Source organism: Xenopus tropicalis, chromosome 2 (genome assembly GCF_000004195.4).
Source record: "Xenopus tropicalis strain Nigerian chromosome 2, UCB_Xtro_10.0, whole genome shotgun sequence".
Lineage (NCBI taxonomy): Eukaryota > Metazoa > Chordata > Amphibia > Anura > Pipidae > Xenopus > Xenopus tropicalis.
The window spans coordinates 100,144,853-100,168,797 of record NC_030678.2 but is presented as its reverse complement, the minus strand read 5'-3'; the positions used below and the strand labels follow the sequence as shown (position 1 = coordinate 100,168,797).

The window sequence follows — 23,945 nt, the reverse complement described above, 5'->3', positions numbered from 1 at the left end:
GTCCTTTAACAAAGATCAGATAATAACAATGTATCCCTTGAGAACACTAGGTGAACTAAATAATACTAACCCATGACAGCTTGCTGTTCAAGGACAAAGTGTAAAATTATATATTTTTCAGAATTTCAATATTTATCTTCTGAAATCAGTGTGTAATTTTCCCTATGCATCTACATTTTAGGTGGATGAATTTGGGAGACAACCAGCATGTGAATTCATTCGCCAACTGCTTGATCATGAACAAATATTTGATCCATCGTCATTAAAATTAAAAACTATGAAAGATATATATTACCTGGCCACATGGAACCTTACAGCTTCTGAAAGATCCTATGCTCAACGTCTATTAAGACATTTCTGTATTTTTTATTGCAAGTACCCGAGGTTTGTAATGTTTTAAAGTTTGCTCTTGTAACAGCATGTGTGAACTTATGTCATGCTCTCAAGCTGAATTGTTCACAGCATCGACAATTCTTTGTTTTGTTTCCTTTTTCATACTTTTTAAAGTAACACATAATTCAGTGGACCTATGAGGCGTAACTGCATTAAAGGAAGAATATATAATGTCAAACACTTAACTGCAAGTTAGAGTGATATCACCCCTCCCCCCATGCCCTCCCAGAAGCCGATGAGCAGAACAATGGAAGGGTAGAAAGATAGTTCCCTGACACCTGTATTGCTAAAAGTGGTAGATATAATAATAGCACTCAATAGTAAAAAATCTGAGTCCGGCTTGGGACTTCAGTTACACGTAGTAGTAGAAACAATAGATTATCTGAAAGCAGTTTTAATGTGTAGCGCTAACTCCTTCTGAAAGCTTAGAATCAGGCACGGTGTGTAGGAAGAGGGCTTCCTACACACCAATACTACAACTAAAAAAAATACATTTGTTGGTGCAAGAATAAAATTTTAAATGGTAGAGGAAATGATTTGCTATGTAAACAGTGTAATTTCGAAATAAAAAGTACACTTGCTATGCAAATGTTCTTGGCTTGTTATCTCCTCTTAGTCCCCTCTTCAGTAATGTTTCTGTGCCTGCAATTTATTTCTTAACTTCACCCTTTCTGCCCTCTCCTAATTCCCCCAATAATTTTTGTCACCTCATTTTTTTGTTGTCTTGTTTTCTTACTTTACGGCTTTATCGGTTTTTTTCAGTTTATAATGACCTTGTATACTGCTTACTTTACATAATGTATATATGCACCAGACTTTTACTATATTTTACTAGTGTGTGTCCTATTTAATGTCTTTTTCAATCTTAAAAAATCTTTATAACAAAAAAAGAAGAAATAGTTGTCACTTTTTTACATTTGCTTGATTAATGTATCCATGTAGTCATAAATAAAAGTATATTAATTTGTCATTGACTCAATTATCCTTTCAGTAAAAGTGATCAGCATGGAATATTCAGCTCCTTACTGAGTGCTCATTTTATGCAGCCAGCCACGGAATTCAAGGTAGATAACGTCTTTCTTCACTCATGCAAATTAAAGTAGAAGGAAAGGTTAAAACTAAGTAAGGATTATCAGAAAGGTCTATTTAAATAGACCTTTTACCTCTTTTACCTCTGCAGTCCTCTATCAAAGAAACACAGGATTTCTTTTCTTTTTTTATGTACACATGGTAGCAGACTTGCTTCTCAGAAAAATCCTTTAGAACACAGCATGGGTCTGCACAGCTTGCTACTCTCTCCCCTTTCCCCCTTCCCACTCTGCTGTCTCCCCCTCATTTCTCTCCCCTCTCTGCTATAATCTGAGCTACCAGCAGCCAAAGCTGCAGCACAGAAGTTATTGAAACCAAGTAAAAATGGCAGCTGCTATCTTAAACAAACAAAGGGAGCTTGTAGGGCTGTTAACTCAGGTATGGTAAAGCTATATACAGAATAAATATAGTGTTCTAGCTTGCACTGTTGTGGCTGATCTATTGGCAATAAAATGCCAAAATGACTTTCCTTCTCCTTTAATGACAATTAACAGACTTGTGAACTTTTAGTAGAAATTACTTTCATAATATCATGTCATATACACATTTCATTGCTTCTAATACATTAACGTACATCATTATTAACACATTTACATAGTTAAGTTGGGTTGAAAAAAGACCAAAAAGAGTCCATCAAGTTTAACCCTTATAAGTGGACCCAGCACATATTTTTAAACACTGATAATAATTTTGCCCATAGCACATAAAGGTTTTTACCTCTCAGACCTGGTGAAAGAATTTGTTAAGAAAACAAATGGAAAAATATAAAACATGCTTTAGGGTATATAAATTTCTCTGGAAATCGATTGAAACGACGGGCAAAAAAATCCAGCACCAACATGTAAAACCCTTATTTTAACTTTCATTATTATGAAAAAATGTTTGAACTATGAAAAAAAATCACCATCATTATCTAAGACCTTACCATTGATAAATCGCTAGTACTTTAAAGGAAAACTTTACCCCTGAACAATGTAGGTCTCTATAAAAATAAAAATATACTTTTTTTGTAGTATGTGCCATTGGCTCCTAAATAGAAATTTGCCATTACTACAGGACACCCTTTGGGATCAAACAATTCACAGTGCACACAAACAAACCAATGGCACACATATGTTTTCTATCTTTAAAATTACCCCCAGAATAACATATCTTAGTTACTGCATTCAGCCTGATCTGGTCTCTGATTTATAAATTGAAATCTTCAACTCCTTTCCTCTTCCTAGTACAGCATGAATCTGACTACAGCGTAGTTGAAGATGAGAGCCTTCTGTGCATGCCTGACAGAGAAGAAGCTTTCTGGGAATGCACAGAGAAGCAGGAGCCATTGTGCAGCAGCAGATTTGTTTTTGTGCCCATACATAACTGCCTGACTCACTGTACATTCCTAGAAAGCTTCTTCTCTGTCAGGTATGCACAGAAGCCTCTCCTCTTCCACTACCCTGTAGTCAGAGAGACTGAACAGGAAGAGAAGGCATTATTTCTGGTTGGTGATCTCTGTTGGTTAAGCATTCATTCTAGGGCAGCGGTTCTTAACCTGGGGGCTGGGACCCCTTTGGGGGTCGAACGACCCTTTCACAGGGGTCTTAGGAATAATTTTATGGTTGGGGGTCACCACAACATGAGGAATTGTATTAAAGGGTTGCGGCATTAGGAAGGTTGAGAACCACTGCTCTAGGGGGTATAGTTTTTCTTTAATCATAGGATTGGTTTAGGATTTTTATTTCTATTTTTTTATTTTATTTTCTACTCAAAAGAAAGTCTGCTAGATAGAAAATCTCTTTTCTTGCCCCTACTATTGCTCTGTTTTCTTGACATTTTGGAATTAAACAAGCCACTTTACCAAGAAATAAGCTTCTCAGAATTAAATGGACTACAGCTGAGAAGAAAGAATGAACTGTGAAGCAACACAACAATAGATACAATAGAATCCTTTAAAAAACTGCAGGTGTTAAATATAATAATTTTGGTAAAACATTGCTAACTTAATGCAAACTTGCTCTTCATTAAATGCAAACTACACCCCTGAACATGGCAGGTCTTTATAAAACTATATAGCATAGAACAGCCCATAACTAAAACAATGCATTATCTAAATAAACTATTTTACAAAAATATACTTTTATAGTAATATGTGCCATTGGTTAATGCCATTTTAAGTATTAAATGCACAAATATGCTAGGTTACTTCAGCCAATGAATGAACAGCACTTTATTTTACTCCCACACTATTCCTGTTATAGTTAGAGCTGAATTATTACTTGTCAGGTGATTTCTGAGGCCAACACATAGACAATAACAAAATAGTGGCTCAAGGTAAAGGTGTAAAAGGGCAATTGTCCTGTATGTGATATGATTGCAGATGATTTTATTGACATTATTTCTTTTGTACATGTAGGCTGGCACAAAATGTAATACTACTGCTCACCAATTCCAAGGACTGATTTCATCGATTACTGCCATTACCATAGAGCTGCAAGAAAGACTGAGGACTGTGTTCTTGAGAACATCCCAACGCTGTCACTATATATTCACACTTCGGGACCTTACAAAAATATTCAGGTAATGGTTGTTGAAAAATGTTAAGTGTTTCTGCTGGGCCCATTACTTTCCTACCAAAATCAGTTACCTTGGTTCCAGCACATTGTGTAACTTTCAAAATACATTTAAGGCTGCTGTGAGCTGACATGTCAGTGTTCAATGTGATGCAATTCACAAAGTTGCCAACATCACTATAAGTGAAACAACAATTAAGAAAAATGTCTGTCTTTAGCTTGTCTATTCCCATTCTCGTCTGCGTCTCAGCTTGATCAGACCTAGGTAGATTGACTTGCATTTTCTACATATGGCATTAAACGACTGTCCACCATGTCCTTGATTTGTTGTCACTTATTCATTGTGACTTGATTATTTATTCTTCAGGGATATGTGACTTGCATTTGTATGCTTTTAGCAAACTCGTTCCATGCTGTGACTCTAGACATATAGTACAGTCATTTTAAAATGCTTTATTGAAGATAGAAAACTGATTTGTACCTCTTGGTTTGCAAAAAGAATATTTGACTTTGTGGTTTGGATTTTTGTAATGTTTCCTATGTTTGTATTTTAGATATAAAAAAAATTACATTTATTGTAATTATTGTTCATATTTTGTAGCATGAAACCATTTACTAAAAAATGTTACCTAATTACCACAAAACTATTCACAGATAGAATATGGCCTTTATAATACATACACTGTATTGAACAGATGTAATATATCTTATATCAGATTTAATGCTATTAGATTAATGAACCATTTTTTGCTTTACATACATAGCCACTTCAAAATTACAGTATAATTTTTGGCACATTTACACTTTCATTTGATAGCACATTAGTTCTATTTGATCAATTTTTGCGCACAAATACATTTTCAGAAAAGTGCTAGAAGCCTTTTTTGTCTATGTGCCTTACATATTAAGGGTAGGATTATGAAGCCATTAGCACACAAGCTGTTATAGAAGTATGGAAGTACCAGTTCCATATACCCACAACCAAAATAAGCTAAACTGAGGTATGCTTGAAGTTTTATTGACTAATTTGCCGTAAAGAATACTAAAAAAAGGTTTTGGATGGCCTTTCATTCTCTGATTAACGTTAACAAAGTTATATATTGAATACTGTGTTGCCTTCATTTTCAGTATGGAATTTAGTTACAAAATCTTATTCAGTGTAAAAAAAATCCATATTGCATCAATATGAAAACCATAAAAAAGGAGCCAGAGGCAAGTTGTAGAAAATAGCTGGTAATTATTACAAAGTTAACTAATAACTGTGCTATAAAATATGTTAACTAAATAAGTAGGATGTAATAAAAGTAGAAATCTGCTATATAAAGTTATCATTCATTTGTCACCTTGAGCTAATCTGCCAGGATTTTCATAAACCATGGAAATATAGCATTTTTTTCAAGTACCAATTTGTAATCATGGGGATTTGTTTGGGAATTTGAATTTAAAAGCACATTGAAAATTAGCACCTAACAAAATTCTTAAACTGTGTAATAAAAACAGCATTATAATCCTTTCTGTAGCACTGTGACTAGAGTCTCTGTATAATGAATTCTCTGGCTGTATCCTTATACACTCTTTGATAATGAGTTTCCGTTTCTTTACTGAGTAAATGCTTTTTTAGTGTGTTCTTGGTGCTGATAAAACTAGTGACAGTTCACTATATTTACATGTGCCATTAAAACCTGAGCAATAGACCATCTCTTTGTACTTTCACATTATACAGGTTTACTCTGTATGTAGGTGATGGATAAAACTGGAGATAAATTTTCATTTCTTTAGATTCATTGTTACTATGTAGGTTTGCTGTGTTGATTTTATTTTGTGTTGTGAATGAATAAAGCCTTGTTCAAACTATTCCCAGAAATATCTGTCTTTCCCTGGATGGAAGCACCACGACTGAGAAGATTCTACACTTATGGAGGCATGAATGTGACTGGGTTTATGGGCAAAGGATGTCAAGCTCCGTGGATTATAACCGATATCAAAGTGAATATGCAATATCGGTGAAAAAAGTATTTACAAGTGAAGAAGAGGTAAAGTACAGCAGCTGATGTCATATTTACACTGCATTGTTTTACTGTTACTTGAGCATTTTGAAAAACAAAATGCTGTAAGGCAGCATTTTTCAAGTTACAACATGACAGACCAAGCAAGCCAACCTTCTTATTAATGGAGGTAGCGACATAGTAACATAATATGTTAGGTTAAAAAAAAAATCAGTATCAGGTTCAACCTTTTATGTCAACATAAAACCTGCCTAACTGCTAGTTGATCCAGAGAAGGTAAAAAAATCCTTCTGAAGACACTCTAATTTGCTGCTGAGAGGGAACAACAACAACAACAAACATTTGTAAAGCGCTTTTCTCCCGTAGGACCCAAAGCGCATAACAATTCCTTCCTGACTCCAAGATGGCAATCCTCAGTCCCTGGATCAACTTGTACTAAGAACTATTTTAATAACCCTGCTAAACAGCCATCCACCCCCTTCTTGAAGCTATCTTGTAGTAGTAGTATTAGTAGTAGTATGACTGATTCAGGGAGAGAATTTCAGTACTTCACAGCTATCACTGTAAAAACCCCTTTCAGTATATTAGTGCTTGGGGCTTCTTATTGACAGACAATGATTGGGACTTTTTAGTGACAGAAACAATGCCAATATGTTCCAGTGAAAGACCCAGTGAGTGTGTCTTCTCTGCAACAAGTCCTGGTCTTGGAAATCCCCTAGGTTGTTGTGAATTTTGGAAGAAATGTTTTTCCATCATAAACAATATGCCCCAAAGTGTACAAAATAAATAATGGTCTCCTCTGTAAAATCCCTTTATTTAAGCAGATGTATGGATAGCAGACAGTCTGGATCCCTGCAGGTTTTGATACTTTATCAGTATTCTGCTGTATTTTGTTACATCAAGCTTATATTCTACAGCAGTGCTGTCCAACTGGCGGCCCGCGGGCCGCATGTGGCCCGCGACCCCCCTCTGTGTGGCCCCCCACCTGTCTGGCTGCTTTGATGGCTTACCTTTGAGTAAGCATTAAATGGTATCAGTACTGTGATTAACTGGCTCCCTGCATGGTTCTCACCTCAGATTCAGGCTGTAATCCCCCTGTATTGTTTAAATATGTAATCCCCTGTGTTTTTCACACCTTTTAATCTCTGCATTGTTCACCCCCTGCAGTGTTCACACCTCAGGCTCAGGCTGTAATCACCCCCATTGTTCACTTCTTCACACCTCAGACATAGGTACTGTAGGCAGAGTATGGCACATACAGCCAGCATAGGGCAGGTAGAGTATGGCACACACAGGCAGCATAGGTCAGGGAGGGTATGGCACACACAGTCAGGGTAGGGCAGGCAGAGTATGGCACACAGGCAGGGTAGGGCAGGCAGAGTATGGCACACAGAGGCAGCATAGAGAAGGCAGAGTATGGCACACACAGGCAGGGTAGGGAAGGCAGAGTATGGCACACACAGTCAGGGTAGGGAAGGCAGAGTATGGCACACACAGTCAGGGTAGGGCAGGCAGAGTATGGCACACACAGTCAGGGTAGGGCAGGCAGAGTATGGCACACAGAGGCAGCATAGAGAAGGCAGAGTATGGCACACACAGGCAGGGTAGGACAGGCAGAGTATGGCACACACAGACAGCATAGGACAGGCAGAGTATGGCACACACAGACAGCATAGGACAGGCAGAGTGCTGCCTGTGTGTGCCATACTCTGCTTGCCCTATGCTGCTTGTGGGAGGTGAACCTGGCAGGGGTTTGTTGTGGGAGTTTGTTAGCAGTTGGAAATAGCCATTAAATGGTCCCTAAGGTGTGTAATTATGTACTTGGGGTTGCTCTGCTATCCACAGGGGAGGAGGAGGCATATGGAATTTAAGGGTATATCTTAATATGACATAATTCTTTCACATATGAATGATGGTTGATATCCCCACAGTAAGGACCAAGCATTTGGGATTTTGCTGTGCTACCACCATTGTGATAAAATCGGTGTGGTTTGAAGTGGGTGTGGTTTCAAAAAGGGGAGTGGTAAAAACTGGCTTCCATTAGCGGCCCTCCACCATGTATGCTAGAGAAATTCCGGCCCTCGGCACCGCAGAAGTTGGACAGCACTGTTCTACAGTATTAGTTAAGCCATGTCTAAACCAAGTCTGCACAGAATCCAGGATACTTAAAGCCATGGCCATCAGAAGATGCAATTTACCAAAAGCTTGAACATTACTGCTAGATCAAGAACAACAAACATTACATGTTTTAAATGCTCCAAGATTTATATATTCACTGTACCAATAATTCCTTTCTGAACTGATAAACAAATGAATGTGACTCTATTTAGTGTAGGATATGTCTAACCAACCTTATCTATTACAGCTGCAGATCATACTGAGCCCTGACCAGCCTTTGTTTAGCAACATTATAGAAGATGACGGTGGGTTAATAACCACTGTAGCTAAGCAGCAGGACTCAAATTTGTTCAGGAGGAGTGAAAAGACAAGCAGCACAATTCACACCCTAGACGGCTACCAGCAAACATTTAATTTAATCCACACAAAGCAGTTATTAGCGGAGGCGCTGAGAGAATACAACAAAGCCAATCCGAGAATGAGCATCACTTTTTATAAGGTTGGTGGCTGTAATCGTTTTCCCAATCAGTCATGGCCTATTTTATGTGTTATCAGGGGAATAATTGCATGCTTATAGACGATAATAGGCAGCTTTAGCAAGAGTCACATTGATCTATTTTGGCTTAATAGAAAACCTTTGTTAAATGAATATAAAATATCATTATGTGGGTGTTGCAGCAAAGCACAAGTTAGAACGGAAGTAAGGAAAATGAGGCTTTGGTTCCTAGCTGTATATACCAAAATGTTAGCATAGTTATAAAATAATGTGGTCTGAATACATGGAATATACCAGCTATCTCTCTGGTATTTTACTAGATAGAACTCAACCTGTGTATACTGAAGTGATTTACCATACATTGTTATTACTATTTTTATTACAAGACATGTGTATAGATATAGCAGGCTTTAATTTTGATTTTGGCTCATTTTACGGCAACATGACCAAGACTTATTTCTATTGTGGTGTTTCTGTGCAACAAGCTGCTGTGTGTTGAACCATATGTTCCATTCAGCCCAGGTCTATCTGCAGTTTGTGTGAATCATAACATAATACAAAACCTAGTACTTGTTTAGTAATGATAATCTTAAAGGGGTGTTTGACCTTATATCACATTTTTAACTGGGTCTTTTTTATTTTAAAATTTTTAAATTAATTGCCTGTTCTGCCCCTGTCCAGCTTAGAATGACTCCAGCTTCCAAAAAAAAGTAGTGAGGCTGCAATTGTATTGTTAGTTACTTTTTATTGCTTATTGCTTACTTTTTATTCAGACCCTCCTTCCATTCATCTTCCAGTCTCGTATTCACATTCATTTGTTGCTAATGTAAGCTGGACCCTAGCAATCAACTGCCGCTAAAATTCCAAACTGGAGAGATGCTGAACAAAAAGCTTAAAGGGGATGTTCAACTTCAGACAATAGTCTGAATCTGAAGTGCCCCTGTCAGAAAAAAACATCCTTATAAATCATCTTCATTATTTAAAATGTGTAATTTTGAAGCTACAGACCAATATCAGCCCTGCTGATGACACTCTCCTCTGCTCTTTGCTCTCAGTAGGGGATTTCCAAGACCAGTACTTGGCAGGCAGCCAAATAAAAAAAAAAAAACTTCACTCAGAACTGGTTCTGTGCATGCCTTCCCTCTCCTTAATTTGCATATTGTTGATATAATTGGCTGGTATCAACGATTGGATTACTGAAATGCAAGTGAAGCAGGAGGGGGCAGACATGCAGAATAACCAGTTCACTGTCAACTTCCGGTTTGGACAGATGATAAGCTAAAGTCACTGATCCCTTCAAAAGACAGAGGAGAGGGCATAGGAGAAAGTCTGTCAGCACCACTGATACTGTTCTGTAGCTTCAAAACTAAATATTTTAAATAAAGATGAATTACAAAAATGATATTTTAATGACAGGGGCTTTTCAAATTCAGACTACTGTCTGAATACTTAAAAAAAACACAACAAATACAAAATAAACACTAACTGCAAACTGTCTCATAATATCACTGTTTGCATCATACTAAAAGTTAATTTGAAGCCTTTTACATTGTAACTAAACTAGCATAAATCCATTTTGATAGCAAAAAAATTATATTTGTTTAACTGTTACATTTTTTTTTTTTTTTTTAGCTTTTAAGCTTGTTGCACCAAATTATGGAAATATCACTTATCTTTAAACCTCCAGGTCCAAATCTAATACCTGCACTGCCAGATACTCATACTTTTGCTCATCACATTAAAAAATATGAAAAAGAAACATGCAAGTTTCCAGTGATATTAGAGGAGTGGCATGTATAATTATAATAACATATATAATATAACTTTTGCTCTTTAGAGTACAGTTAATTTATTATGTCGCTTGACACGCAACATTGGAAGTACTCACGAAAGCTCACATACAATGCTTTGTGGAGAAGGTTGTCCCAGAACAACTGCTTCACTAGCCCGGCTAGCTGCACATCTCTCTGGTTTCTCTGTGGTCCAGATTGGGTCGTATAACAAAGTGGAAACAGAAGAACAACAATCTAAGCAATTTAGATCCCAGCTAGTAGACTGTTATGTAAAAGCTGGTCTGAAGGTAAGCGTTTCAGTCCCATTTGCACATTTTGTTTAAAAAAAAAAAAAAAAAAAAAAGATATAGACAACTAGTTTAAGGGCCCAGTCCGAATGAGTATGAATGGAAAGAAATCTTATTTTTTCTAACTTTTAGAACTGTATGTATTTTCTGCAATTTTTTTGTTAATTTCCGCAACCTTTTTCGTACTTTGCGACAATCTGTGTAACAAAATTGTATTTGTCGCAACAAGTAAGAAAGTTTCATTATTCATTCAAGCTTCGGTATTGTGACTTTCCTTTAGTCTGGTTGGAGTCCTGTGGGAGGCTTCCAAAAACATTCAGTGAAGGTTCAAAGTCAGAAAGTTTTTTGCGCCATTTACAATCGTTTGGATACAAAAATTTCAGAACTTTCGGATCATACCACAATATTTTCGTACGACCATGATGCGAATTTTCGTGCAATTAACGCACATTTTTCCCAAATGTACAAAATTTGGACTTTGATAAATTAGCCCCTAAATTTTCTTCTTTATAATTTCTCTTTAGTTTTAGTTGTGAAGGGTGAGTTCTCTAACAGATGTAATTAACGATACTGTATGTTAAAAATACAACTACTTTTTGAGGCTTTTAAAATGTCTATTGGTGGCTTTAATTACTTTACTGCACTTAAGAAACTGCCCTTTATCCAATTAATCGTGAAATCTTCTTTTTCTTTTCTTACTAAACAACAAGCAGAGTGCATAACCTGTTGGCCTTGATTATTATTGCACTAAAATATTACTCTCATGTCTTCCCTTTAGAGTCAAAGGAAAGTGCCCATCATACAGTCCCTGTACAGTCATTCTACTACTGTTCTTGGTATAAAAAGGACATGTAGTATATATTAATAATATTCTTATTCATATTTTTGTTCATTAAATGCATAACCTTACATGATTTACCATTTAGACTTCTAAATGCCCAGTTTGTCATAAGTCTGCCAAGATGCCTCTTTTGCCAACAAGGTTTTGTAATATTGGGATACAACCAACTGCATTCCTTCCTACAATTCCTTCTTCTTAGTCATTAATGAACAAATAAAATATACACGGCCCCTATACCCAGTGGTGTGCAACTAATAACTTGAGTTCAATTAGAGAATAAACCACTGATAATTACCCTCTACACATAATCTTGCAGCCAATTTTCTATTTTAAAACATGTTGAATTCCCAAGTTAGTTGACTTTCATTTATTCAGTAATCATTTATGGTTCTCTGTATTAAAAGCCTTAACATACTCTGAATAGAACATAATTTACTGCTTAATATGCATGAATACTTAAAAACATACACAGAAATGGGCAGACTCAACTAGAAAAGATGATAGCCAGAAAATAGTTACAATTATGTAGCTGAAATTCACTTGACTTCCAGCTCTTTGATCTAAATCAGAAGATATTAAAAAGTTAATGGAAAATAATAGGTAATAACAAGGTAAGTAATATCCTTAAGAGATCTTGAAATATCAACTTTATTGACAGATGAGTCCTTTAAGTTAGTGAAGATGATCTTGAGAAGAGATTCATGTAGATGCTTGGAATGGCCAACGTAATGAAGTGAAGACCCTATCTTTAATATATATAACTGAAATAAATGTTTTTACTTGTTTATATTACATCTCTAAAGGGCCAGAAAATAATGATTTTGCTGGCAGAGGAACAGATAGATAATACAGCACTGGTACAGATAACAGAATTCATTGTTTTTGGATCAGTCTCCCACCTATTTACATCAGAACAACAAGCAACCATTGCAAATGCTATGAGAAATGAGGTATGTTTTTCTTAGCTTTCCCTATATTTTGTGTAGGATTTACTATACACAGAATATTTCAGCTAGATCCTGCTTCCAAGTTTGTGGATCCACCCTTATTACAATAAATTAGATATTTAATCAGAATAATTAATTTATTAGTAGTAGTAATTAGATACCCTATCTGTAACCCCATTATTCAGAAAGCTCCAAATGATGGAAAGACCATCTCCCATAGAGTAAATTTTCAGCAAATAATTCAGATTTTTAAAAATGATTTCTTTTTTCTCTGCAATAATAAAACAGTGCCTTGTACTTGATAATAACAAAGCTGAATTCATATTGGTGACAAAACAGTCCTACTGAGTTTATTTAATGTTTTTCAGCAGACTCAGGGTATGGTGATGCAAATTACATAAAGTTCCTTATCTGAAAAACCCAAGGTTCTGTATAATAGATCCTATACTTGTAGTAGTTTCAAAATTCTGGTAGTCTTTAAAAACAGATTTCCAGTGACAGTACTACAGCAATAAAGTTTCAAATAGAGTAGTCAAAAGGAATTTTTGTCTTGAAATCTATCCCAGGTGAATATGGAAGAAAGGCCGCGTCTGGCAGCTTTCATCATCTTCAAAAGTGAAAGGGGTTTCTTGCTTTGTTCATTGCAACATTCCAGTGTAAATATAGACAGTGTGGTTTTAGTATATAAGATGAGGCTGCCAACCAGAACTGCTGGCTGTGGTCCTGAAAGTGGGCTGTAAAATAAATTCAGAGCTTTAGATAAAGCCTCCAGATCTGCCCTTTCTTACCTTCCAGGTTCCATTAGATTGGGCCTCCTTCTCCTCTTATTTCAGGGTTTAGTGTTTGCACTGTGTGTTTCCTTCTATTGGGTTCCTGGTGTGTAGTTACAATGAATATCTTGTGGCCCAAAGCTGCAATATATATGCACTTTGTGGCCAGTAGTGTTGGAAAGTAGTGCTGACAGAAGGTTAGTGGAGGTAGAGCAAAGGCTTTCTTTTACATGAGATAGGGCTGCTGGCCATGAGAATTGTAACATGAGACCTATCTCATAAGAGGAGTTAATATAGTCTTTGTTTATTTTGGGATTTAGTTTTCCATTATAAGGATAATAGGATGCAGTTTGAGCTCGTCTTCAGCCTTTGGACGTCTCTCTGGTAGTGATGACAGTATGTGTTTGAAATTATGTTAAAGAATTCCAAAGGCTTATTTACATTATACCGATAATGCTTTTTTAAATTAGAAATTATAATTTGATTTCCTAAATTCTAATTAGCTAGCCCAATCACTTTAAGAATCCATTACCATGTAAATGTTATCATTTTAATTCTGAACATTCTCTTCTCTTTTAATTGTTAATAATTCCCAGGTAACGAATGCTGGTCTAACATACTCTAAGGAAAGGTCATGGAGTCTTTTCCTACAGGCAGTGCAGCAGAATATACGCTGGTTCCTTATATACAGCAGAACAGAATCAACATTTTATAAGTGGTGTCTGAAATTCTCTTCTCTCATGAATTCAATAAATGTTTACTTCATTCCTCACTGGTCACGGTATGTAAAGGGCAAATGACCAAATGCATTATCCCTTCCTTCTGAAATCTGTAAATGAAGCATGTTTTGACCTTTTGGACCTACTTTATTGAAAGGGTCTTTACATTTCAAAGTATGATTATAAAAATAACATGTATGCTCTTTTACTTTGATCAATAGCTCTATTAACCTTAATAAAAAAAATGTACCTTCAGTACCAAGATTCAGCATATATTAAGCAACATTAAATATCATAGTATTACATCTGCTCGGGAATTGTAGGCTGTGTACTGAGCTGCATTAATGTAGAATACAAGTAAGTTTCTAAGTAGATTTATATATAGATTCCTATTTGTGTTGGTAAAGCATCAGATTTACATAATGAAAAAAGTGTCCTGAAAAAAATTAAAGCTTTCGTTCACTGTACAGATTTTTCAGATATGGTGCTCAGAATTAACATATTCCCAGTGGGGCAATAATGTGTAGAAGGCTTTGATGGATGAGATGATTCTAAGAAATTTACATGCAAAATGATAGAAGCGTAGTTATTATAAATGGTAACGGTATCATAAAGATGGATAGAAAGGAAAAGATGTTTTTTTATTGTAGTAGAAAATTATCGTCTCTTTTGGCATTGTGCACTGGACAACAGGCTATCAATTAAGGCTCATAGGGATTTCTTGCCCATATTTAAATATGGGGAGTAGAGATGTAGCGAACTGTTCACCGGCGAACTAATTCGCGCGAACATCGGGTGTTCGCAAGTTCGCAAGTTCACGAACTTTTTGCGATGTTCGCAATTTGGGTTCGGCTTAGGCGTTTTTCCGCTGCGTTTTTTCGCTGTTTTTTTCTCGGCCTAAAACGCCGCACAAGCCACACATGGTGTTTTTCAGCCTAGTACTGGTGTAAGCAAATCCCGTTTCCATGGTGCTAATAGTGCGAAATAGCAAAAAACACAGCGTATTTCCGCTAGGTCTGCCAGCTGCCTTTGCGTATACATAGGAATAGCTTGCGTTTTTACACAACGCTGTGTCAACAAAGTATTTTTCAGAGAAATTTTTGCCCTTGATCCCCCTCCTGCATGCCACTGTCCAGGTCATGGCACCCTTTAAACAACTTTAAAATCAGTTTTCTGGCCAGAAATGGCTAGGTTTTATAGTTCGCCTTCCCATTGAAGTCTATGGGGTTTGCAAAGTTCGCAAACTTTCACACTTTTTGGCGTAAGTTCGCGAACGGGTTCGCAAACTTTTTTTTTGAGGTTCGCTACATCCCTAATGGGGAGCTTAAAATATAAGAAGCAAATATATGTGTTCAGATTTAACTTATGTTAAATAATGTTTATACATTAGATGCCTTGTTCCAAAATGCTGAAATAATACAGTTTAATTTGCCCCAGCCTACTTGAAAATTTTCCTTCTTAGCAAACAGTACCATTATTATAATAGTGTATACCATTTTATGGTATACATTCAAGTTTTAGAACTTCATGAACTAGTATGTAAAGGCAGAACATGCATAATGCCTACCGATACGCTTACCTCTTAATCTTTTGATTAATTAGTGTAAATATAGAGCTCCCTTTAGCATCTTATTAGCAGACATTTTTATTTAAGGTCAGAATTAAGAAACTTACAGGTATTACAGGTATAGAATACGTTATCCAGAAACCAGTTATCTGGAAAGCTCCACATTACACGAAGATCATCTCCTACAGATTTCATTTGAATCAGATAATTAATAACTAATTCTTATTGGTTGTAAAACAATCCAGTCAGGTGTATTTCATGTTTAAATTCTTTTTTGGTAGACTTAGGGGCAGATTTACTAATCCACAAATCCGAATCCCAAAAGGGAAAAAATCGTATTGGAAACGAAAATTTTGCGACTTTTTCGTTGCCGTCGTGATTTTTCGTATTTGTCGTGAATTTTTCGTCGCCGTCGCAATTTTTTCCGCATTGAGCGATAGTAAATGGCGGAAAAACCAATCCGATTTTTTCGCGACGGTGGCAAAAAAAATCGCAAAAATACCGATCATTACGAAAAAACGCATTTGGATGCCTTCGGACCATTTGTGGATTAGTAAATCTGCCCCTTAGGGTATGGTGATCCAAACTTTGGAAAGACACCTTATCTAGAACCCCAGGTCCTGAGTATTCTGGATAACAGGTCCCATACCTGTATAAAGACTACATTCTTTTCCTATTTTCTAATTAAAAATTCTTAGATCTCTTTTTACTGATTTTATGCCTCCCCCTTTCATAATTCTTCAGTGTTTTATTGCACTCCCTCAATTCTTCTTTTTTCTAAGTAATCTTAAAACAGTTGTATAGACTCTTTTAACTCTTTAAAATGAGTGGCCTGCCATCACTGGCATTTACTTCATTTAGATGTTATTGTTTCTAGAATACTAAAACACTAAGTCAAAAGATCAATGAAAAGAGTACTGTTTTGTTATTGATTTTTCCCCATGCAAGAAACGGATTAATCCAATTAATTTGCACAAGATTGTCTCCTAAAAGTGACAGGACCATTGTTTTAGTATCAACTTGCATGCACTCTACATATCTTTTTCATTAAATCTAAAGTACGCACCTTTAAGATGATTACTTTAAAAATGGATTGCCAATAACACTAATACAGTGGTGTGAAAAACTATTTGCCCCCTTCCTGATTTCTTATTCTTTTGCATGTTTGTCACACTTAAATGTTTCTGCTCATCAAAAACCGTTAACTATTAGTCAAAGATAACATAATTGAACACAAAATGCAGTTTTTAAATGAAGGTTTACGTTATTAAGGGAAAAAAAAAACTCCAAATCTACATGGCCCTGTGTGAAAAAGTGATTGCCCCCCTTGTTAAAAAATAACTTAACTGTGGTTTATCAATTTCAATTTTCAATTTCAATATCAATTTCTGTAGTCACCCCCAGGCCTGATTACTGCCACACCTGTTTCAATCAAGAAATCACTTAAATAGGAGCTACCTGACACAGAGAAGTAGACCAAAAGCACCTCAAAAGCTAGACATCATGCCAAGATCCAAAGAAATTCAGGAACAAATGAGAACAAAAGTAATTGAGATCTATCAGTCTGGTAAAGGTTATAAAGCCATTTCTAAAGCTTTGGGACTCCAGCGAACCACAGTGAGAGCCATTATCCACAAATGGCAAAAACATGGAACAGTGGTGAACCTTCCCAGGAGTGGCCGGCCGACCAAAATTACCCCAAGAGCGCAGAGACAACTCATCCGAGAGGCCACAAAAGACCCCAGGACAACATCTAAAGAACTGCAGGCCTCACTTGCCTCAATTAAGGTCAGTGTTCACGACTCCACCATAAGAAAGAGACTGGGCAAAAATGGCCTGCATGGCAGATTTCCAAGGTGCAAACCACTTTTAAGCAAAAAGAACATTAAGGCTCGTCTCAATTTTGCTAAAAAACATCTCAATGATTGCCAAGACTTTTGAGAAAATACCTTGTGGACCGACGAGACAAAAGTTGAACTTTTTGGAAGGTGGCGTGTCCTGTTACATCTGGCGTAAAAGTAACAGCATTTCAGAAAAAGAACATCATACCAACAGTAAAATATGGTGGTGGTAGTGTGATGGTCTGGGGTTGTTTTGCTGCTTCAGGACCTGGAAGGCTTGCTGTGATAGATGGAACCATGAATTCTACTGTCTACCAAAAAATCCTGAAGGAGAATGTCCGGCCATCTGTTCGTCAACTCAAGCTGAAGCGATCTTGGGTGCTGCAGCAGGACAATGACCCAAAACACACAAGCAAATCCACCTCTGAATGGCTGAAGAAAAACAAAATGAAGACTTTGGAGTGGCCTAGTCAAAGTCCTGACCTGAATCCTATTGAGATGTTGTGGCATGACCTTAAAAAGGCGGTTCATGCTAGAAAACCCTCAAATAAAGCTGAATTACAACAATTCTGCAAAGATGAGTGGGCCAAAATTCCTCCAGAGCGCTGTAAAAGACTCGTTGCAAGTTATCGCAAACGCTTGATTGCAGTTATTGCTGCTAAGGGTGGCCCAACCAGTTATTAGGTTCAGGGGGCAATTACTTTTTCACACAGGGCCATGTAGGTTTGGATTTTTTTTCTCCCTAAATAATAAAAACCCTCATTTAAAAACTGCATTTTGTGTTTACTTGTGTTATCTTTGACTAATAGTTAAATGTGTTTGATGATCAGAAACATTTTGTGTGACAAACATGCAAAAGAATAAGAAATCAGGAAGGGGGCAAATAGTTTTTCACACCACTGTATGTATGTTGAAAAAGAATTTAATCTTCACGATATATTTAGGGGCTGATTTACTAATCCACGAATTCAAATCCGAATGGGAAAAATTCGAATTGTAAACGAACATTTTGCGACTTTTTCGTATTTTTTGCGATTTTTTTCGTTGCCGTTACGACTTTATCGTAAATTGTCACGACTTTTTCGTAGCCGTTACGACTTGCGCGAAAAGTCGCGATATTTTCATAGCCATTACGATTTGCTCATATATTGTCGCGACTTTTCCGTATTGAGCGCTCGTAAACAGCGGGCAAAACTTTCAGACTTAGCATGATTTTGGAAGCCTCCCAAAGGACTCAATGGCACTCTGCAGCTCCAACCTGGTCCAAGAAAAGTCACGATACTGAAGCTTGAATTAATCCGAAACTTTCGTACTCGGCCCGAAGGCTACGAAAAAGTCGCAACAATTCGCGCAAGTCGTAACGCTACGAAAAAGTCACGACAATTTGTGAAACATTCGTAATGGCTACGAAAAAGTTGCGACAATTTACGAAAAAAATCGCAAAATGCTAATCATTACGAAAAAAACGCATTCGGAAGCCTCCAGACCGTTCGTGGATTAGTAAATCAGCCCCTTAGTGTGTGATTACATAATTTATTTATATGATTGTGAGACATATATGTTTCTCTTTGTTTAAGAAGAGTTGTATAAACATGGAGGTGGTTAATGTCACTGTAAATCAGAAAGAATGATGAATTAATTTTAATTAATCTAGTTGTGCCTCTTGAAATCTATATTTTTATACAACAAGGTTTAATAGTAACAAGGTATAATAGCATGCAAGGAATTAACACATAGCATTCTGGAGCCAGATACAGAGAAAGTTAAATAATTTCTGCTTTCTTTTATGCAAATCATTTTTACAGAGCTTTACTTAGTGCTTTGTTTGCATGACTAAACTGCACCTGAGTGGATGTATTATTTAGTAACTTGCAGTAAAAACTTTTAGAGGGGGAGGATATTTGCTTTTTGCAATAAGTTTTTGCAGTATATCAGATATTTGTTTTATGTTTTTAATTTTGCTAGATATGAAAAATATAGCTCTTGGTTAATGGCCATTTTGAATATTAATATAGAAAAAAATATGGAAAAAAATTACAAACTTTCAATTTTTTTTAATCAGTGAAGCCCTAGTAGAACATGCAAGCTATCATATTCAGGATTTGGACATATGGACTGCTCAAGAAAAAGAAAATGTCTGCCATCTCTTATCATCCATGCATCTTTCTGTCTTCAAACATAATAAGATGGCACACTTTAAGTATGGCAATATCACCAATGCAACATTTGAAAAATTTGCTCAGTGTTTCAGAGCCATGGTGAAAACTCAACATTCTATGATAATGACTCAACATCAAGAGGCAAAGAAAGTCCTTGGTCAAGTGGTAGAAAAACTAAAATCCCATGAGAAGCTTACACATGATCTTAAGAATCAGAAACTTGTTCTTGAGGAACATAACCAAGGGACATTGAAGATCCTGTATCAGATTGCACAGGATAAAGCTGTTGTAGAACAGAAGATCCTGAGTGTCCACCAACAGTTACAGAAGATTCAGAGATTTCAACGACTTCTTCCTGAGTATCAAGTAGCACTTGAGAAAGCTCAATATAAATGCAATGCTCTTTTAGAATACATTAAAGAACTTGTGAATAACATGAATATTAGGGAGCTGGGTGAGTATGGCACAAAGGTTATGCAATATGTAATTTTAACTGAATTGCTTAAAAATATTTTTAAACAACAAGTTTACAATACTCACTGTATCTATTTAAAATGAACTTGTTTATACTGTCCATTATATTGGACACACAGTAAGCGGTCCTTTTGGCAACACCCCCTCTCATTGCTAATTGATAGCATAGCATTCTTGGCCTTAACCTTGATGTGTATGATCAGGGTGTTTACTGTATTTGGTATAAAAGGACTGACCATGTCAGAATAAGTTCTGGACATTTCTGCATTATATGTCCATCTAAAAATTACACAAGTATGCAATAGTTGATTTGTCCAGTTTTTTCATTAATATTTAATAATAGCAGAGTCCATGATGCTGGCCCTATGGAGCTGTGAACTGACATGTGACTCAGGTTTACTAATATGGAGCTCTAGAATAATAGGAGAACCTTTTTTCTTTAATTTCCTATTTTATGTAATGATGTAATCAGAATGTAAAGTTGTCTCAGCTTTCTAGGTCTTAATTTTTATCATCCTTTGCGCTAATATTAACAGCTCTAACTACTCAATTATAAATGACCTGGTGATATTTTTGCAGATTTTTTCTATTCTGCACTTCTGAATTAAGCCACATTCTTACAGGTTTTCTCGTAGGTTTTTAATTTCTATGTATCTGAAATCTTTGGAAATCTTATATGGTGTAGAAACTAAGGGTAAAAAGAAGTATACCGTATATACTCGAGTATAAGCTGATCTGAATATAAGCCGAGGTACCTAATTTTACCTAAGAAAACTGGAAAATCTTATTGACTCGAGTATAAGCCTAGGGTGGGAAATGCAGCAGCTACTGCTAAGTTTCAATAATCAAAATAAATACCAATAAAATTACATTAATTGAGGCATCAGTGGGGTATATGTTTTTTAATATTTATTTCAAAGAAAAACAGTAAACTAGCTCTGTAAGCGGAGAAGAGGGTCAACAAAAACAATATGAGTACTACCCCACGCTTATTGCACATTGGCAAACTGGCAGCAGACCCGGTCCCGGAGGAAATGTAAGGGGAAATAAGTATTGCTAGTGGGAGCCTAGGCCAGGGCACTGGAGGGTCTGGTTGCAGGTGGCCTAATTTGCACACAAAGGAGAGAGGGTGCTAGTCTAGAGGAACCCATGGCACCCGACTCGAGTATAAGCCGAGGGTGACTTTTTCAGCACATTTTGGGTGCTGAAAAACTAGGCTTATACTCGAGTATATACAGTACCTCAGCTCCATTATAGGTCTATATAACTCCATTATAGTTTTGATTGTTTAGTTAATATTTCAGTGTCTTTTTTCATCCTTTTTTCGAAGATGTTCGTATGTCAGGAAGTGATTTCCATGGCTACTTCTCTGTTTGTTACATATGTTACAAATACAAATATTATTATTTTACAATCCATATATATATTTTTTTTATTTCCACAGGAGAATTGCGTGCTATGCAGAAACCTGATGTGGATATAGAGGAATTAATGGCTTCAATCATTATAATACTAAAATCACCAAACACTGACCTGACTTGGGCAAAGGGAGCAAAGAGGCAGATGGCTAACATTGATAGATTTCTGAATGAACTTCTAACCTTCAGCTCCATAAAGGTGAGAAATTCATTTTCTGCAAGCAATATGTCAATATTGTAATGAGAGAAAGACCCATATTTATGTATTTACATTTTCCATATTTTATCCATTTACATTTTCCAGTTGCCACAGTCAACCTTGGAACTACTGGAGAACAACATAAAGAAAGCACAGTTTACACCAGAAAACATGGAGAGAAAAACTGGTGGCAATTTGGCAGTCGGGACGCTTATGAGATGGCTTCAAGCTGCAGTACACTATTACAGGATCTTAACATCTAAGGTAATGCTGCTCCAAAATACATTGCATATTTCTGTATTAAGATTAAGTTTCATTATGTTATTTTAGAAATAAGTCATCTGTCTGTAACAGTTATCTTTAGCCATTTTCTGTTATATAAGAAGCACAGGAACTTTCTCTGGAAAAATCCAACCTAGTGTAGCAATGGGAAATTATGTATTCAGCAGCTGTTGTATTTATTAAACTGTCAAAAGTTAAAGGAAAATGAAGCTTTGCAGAGCTTGGATAACCTTAAATAGTATAAAGTAGATATAGAATGTAATATATGGTATATAGGCTGCAAGAGTTAATATGTAAAATGTCCTTTGCAGATATGCATAGACGTTTCCCTTTGTTCAGTTCAGGTTATGGGGTTGTCATATATGTTATATATGAAGTAACTATGTGCAAGGCAATTGTTTTATTTAAAGACACCTGCTATCCATGTACTGTAGAGTAGGGTCACATGGTGCACATTTAAAAGGCCCATAATTACCTTGCATGAGTAAGAAGATATTTAACTGCCAAATATTTGTATATTTCTGTATATATGTATATTGAATCTGAAGTAATTTTAGTCCTAGAGGATAATTTCCTTTTGTTAATGTTATTTTTTTCTGATTGTTACTGCATTTTGGTGCCATCAATGATATCCAATAAAACACAAATGAGTTCTATATTACTTTAAATACTTACCACACATTTAACCCAAATGAAACCTATTAGGTAGTGATCATGTTCAAATGTAAATGCAGACATACCTTTATCTAAGAGCAAACAAATTTCTAAGTCTTGCTGTTTTACTTTTATGTCTTCAAAGAAACCAATTTAAACAAATTTTGCCAAGGCCAAATGTCAATCATAAGAAGAAATATGTGTGAAAAATTAATTGCAAGATGTTCAGCGCACATTTAATGAGTTAAATAAGGGATGTGAGAATCTCAGCATGTACAGCTCATGCATAATGTTGACTTAAATTGGCTCTCTAGAGCTGCAGAGAATTGCGTTTGTAGAATTTACACACTGATAGAACAAATGTACTGGGCCCCATAGGTTAAGGTTATAAATCAGGATCATTTAACTTCCTTTGATTGATAGCTGGGTAGCATAATGGTTCAGAAAGCAAACTTGAGCTACAAGTGATTATTCTGCCTCAATTATTGAAATGCTACTCAATATTCATAAATCAGTGATCATTAATCCCCCAAATAGTTCCTGTCAGCCCTCTAAATAAATTTCCTGAAAGCTAATTGAGATTGAAACAGACTAGTATTCACCAGCTCTCAATGAAAACAAATGAGATGCCTTGTATTGCCGGATTGAAATAAGTTTTCTCTACACAAGGGCATGTGTGAGTTCTGTAAAAGCTAGAACAAAACTGATTATTTTCTCTGAAAACTGGAGAGTATGTGAATGTCAATTCATTGTGCTCAACAGAATATTTCTATTGTTTCTTAAGCAAACTTAAGCAAAAATGTTTTTTTTAGTTGTAGAAAAAGAAATGTTAGTCTACCTTTGTCAGTTTAAAATATGGCAGCACCCTCATAGGGTCGCATGGGGGTCAAATAAGAAATATAAATGCATTGGGCAAAATAATAAAAATTACGCAAAGACAATGTTATGATAGATATACAAAAAGATTTCATTTTTGGTGTTAATATCGCTTAAGCTCCTGTTCCACTTCAACCAAGTAGGTGAGGGTGGGGGCAGCAGATGGATACAGAGCTGTTAAGCCTAGGGGTACAACAAACCTAAACCAGGGCAACTGCATACTAAAATATTCACAGCCTTAAACATATCTTTTGTTTTACTGAATAAGACATACTAGGCCTGATTCACTAAAGGGTGATAAAACCTGCGCTATTTTTATTGTGCGCTAAAATTTTTACCGCGACTTAATTTTGGCGATTTTTCACACGATTCACTATAAGCATACTCGCGCTTTTTTACGCGCGATATTGCATGCGTTATTTAACTCGCGAAGACTATTTCAATGCGGTATTTGCTGGCAC

The 23,945-nt window shown here is 36.2% G+C and overlaps 1 protein-coding gene across 2 annotated transcripts in view; it reads left to right on the top strand.

Annotated features, from left to right (window-relative positions):
• The window catches only part of LOC100488188 (dynein beta chain, flagellar outer arm), a 237,488-nt gene that overhangs the window by 96,153 nt on the left and 117,390 nt on the right, over positions 1 to 23,945 (top strand). For both annotated transcript variants that reach the window (XM_031896974.1, XM_031896973.1), the window contains exons 59-69: positions 182 to 384; positions 1,385 to 1,457; positions 3,881 to 4,044; positions 5,899 to 6,070; positions 8,409 to 8,660; positions 10,495 to 10,737; positions 12,382 to 12,528; positions 13,892 to 14,076; positions 19,485 to 20,035; positions 21,500 to 21,672; positions 21,778 to 21,936. In XM_031896974.1, coding sequence (XP_031752834.1) covers positions 182 to 384; positions 1,385 to 1,457; positions 3,881 to 4,044; positions 5,899 to 6,070; positions 8,409 to 8,660; positions 10,495 to 10,737; positions 12,382 to 12,528; positions 13,892 to 14,076; positions 19,485 to 20,035; positions 21,500 to 21,672; positions 21,778 to 21,936 — 2,322 coding nt within the window. The remainder of the gene's footprint in view (positions 1 to 181; positions 385 to 1,384; positions 1,458 to 3,880; positions 4,045 to 5,898; positions 6,071 to 8,408; positions 8,661 to 10,494; positions 10,738 to 12,381; positions 12,529 to 13,891; positions 14,077 to 19,484; positions 20,036 to 21,499; positions 21,673 to 21,777; positions 21,937 to 23,945) is intronic.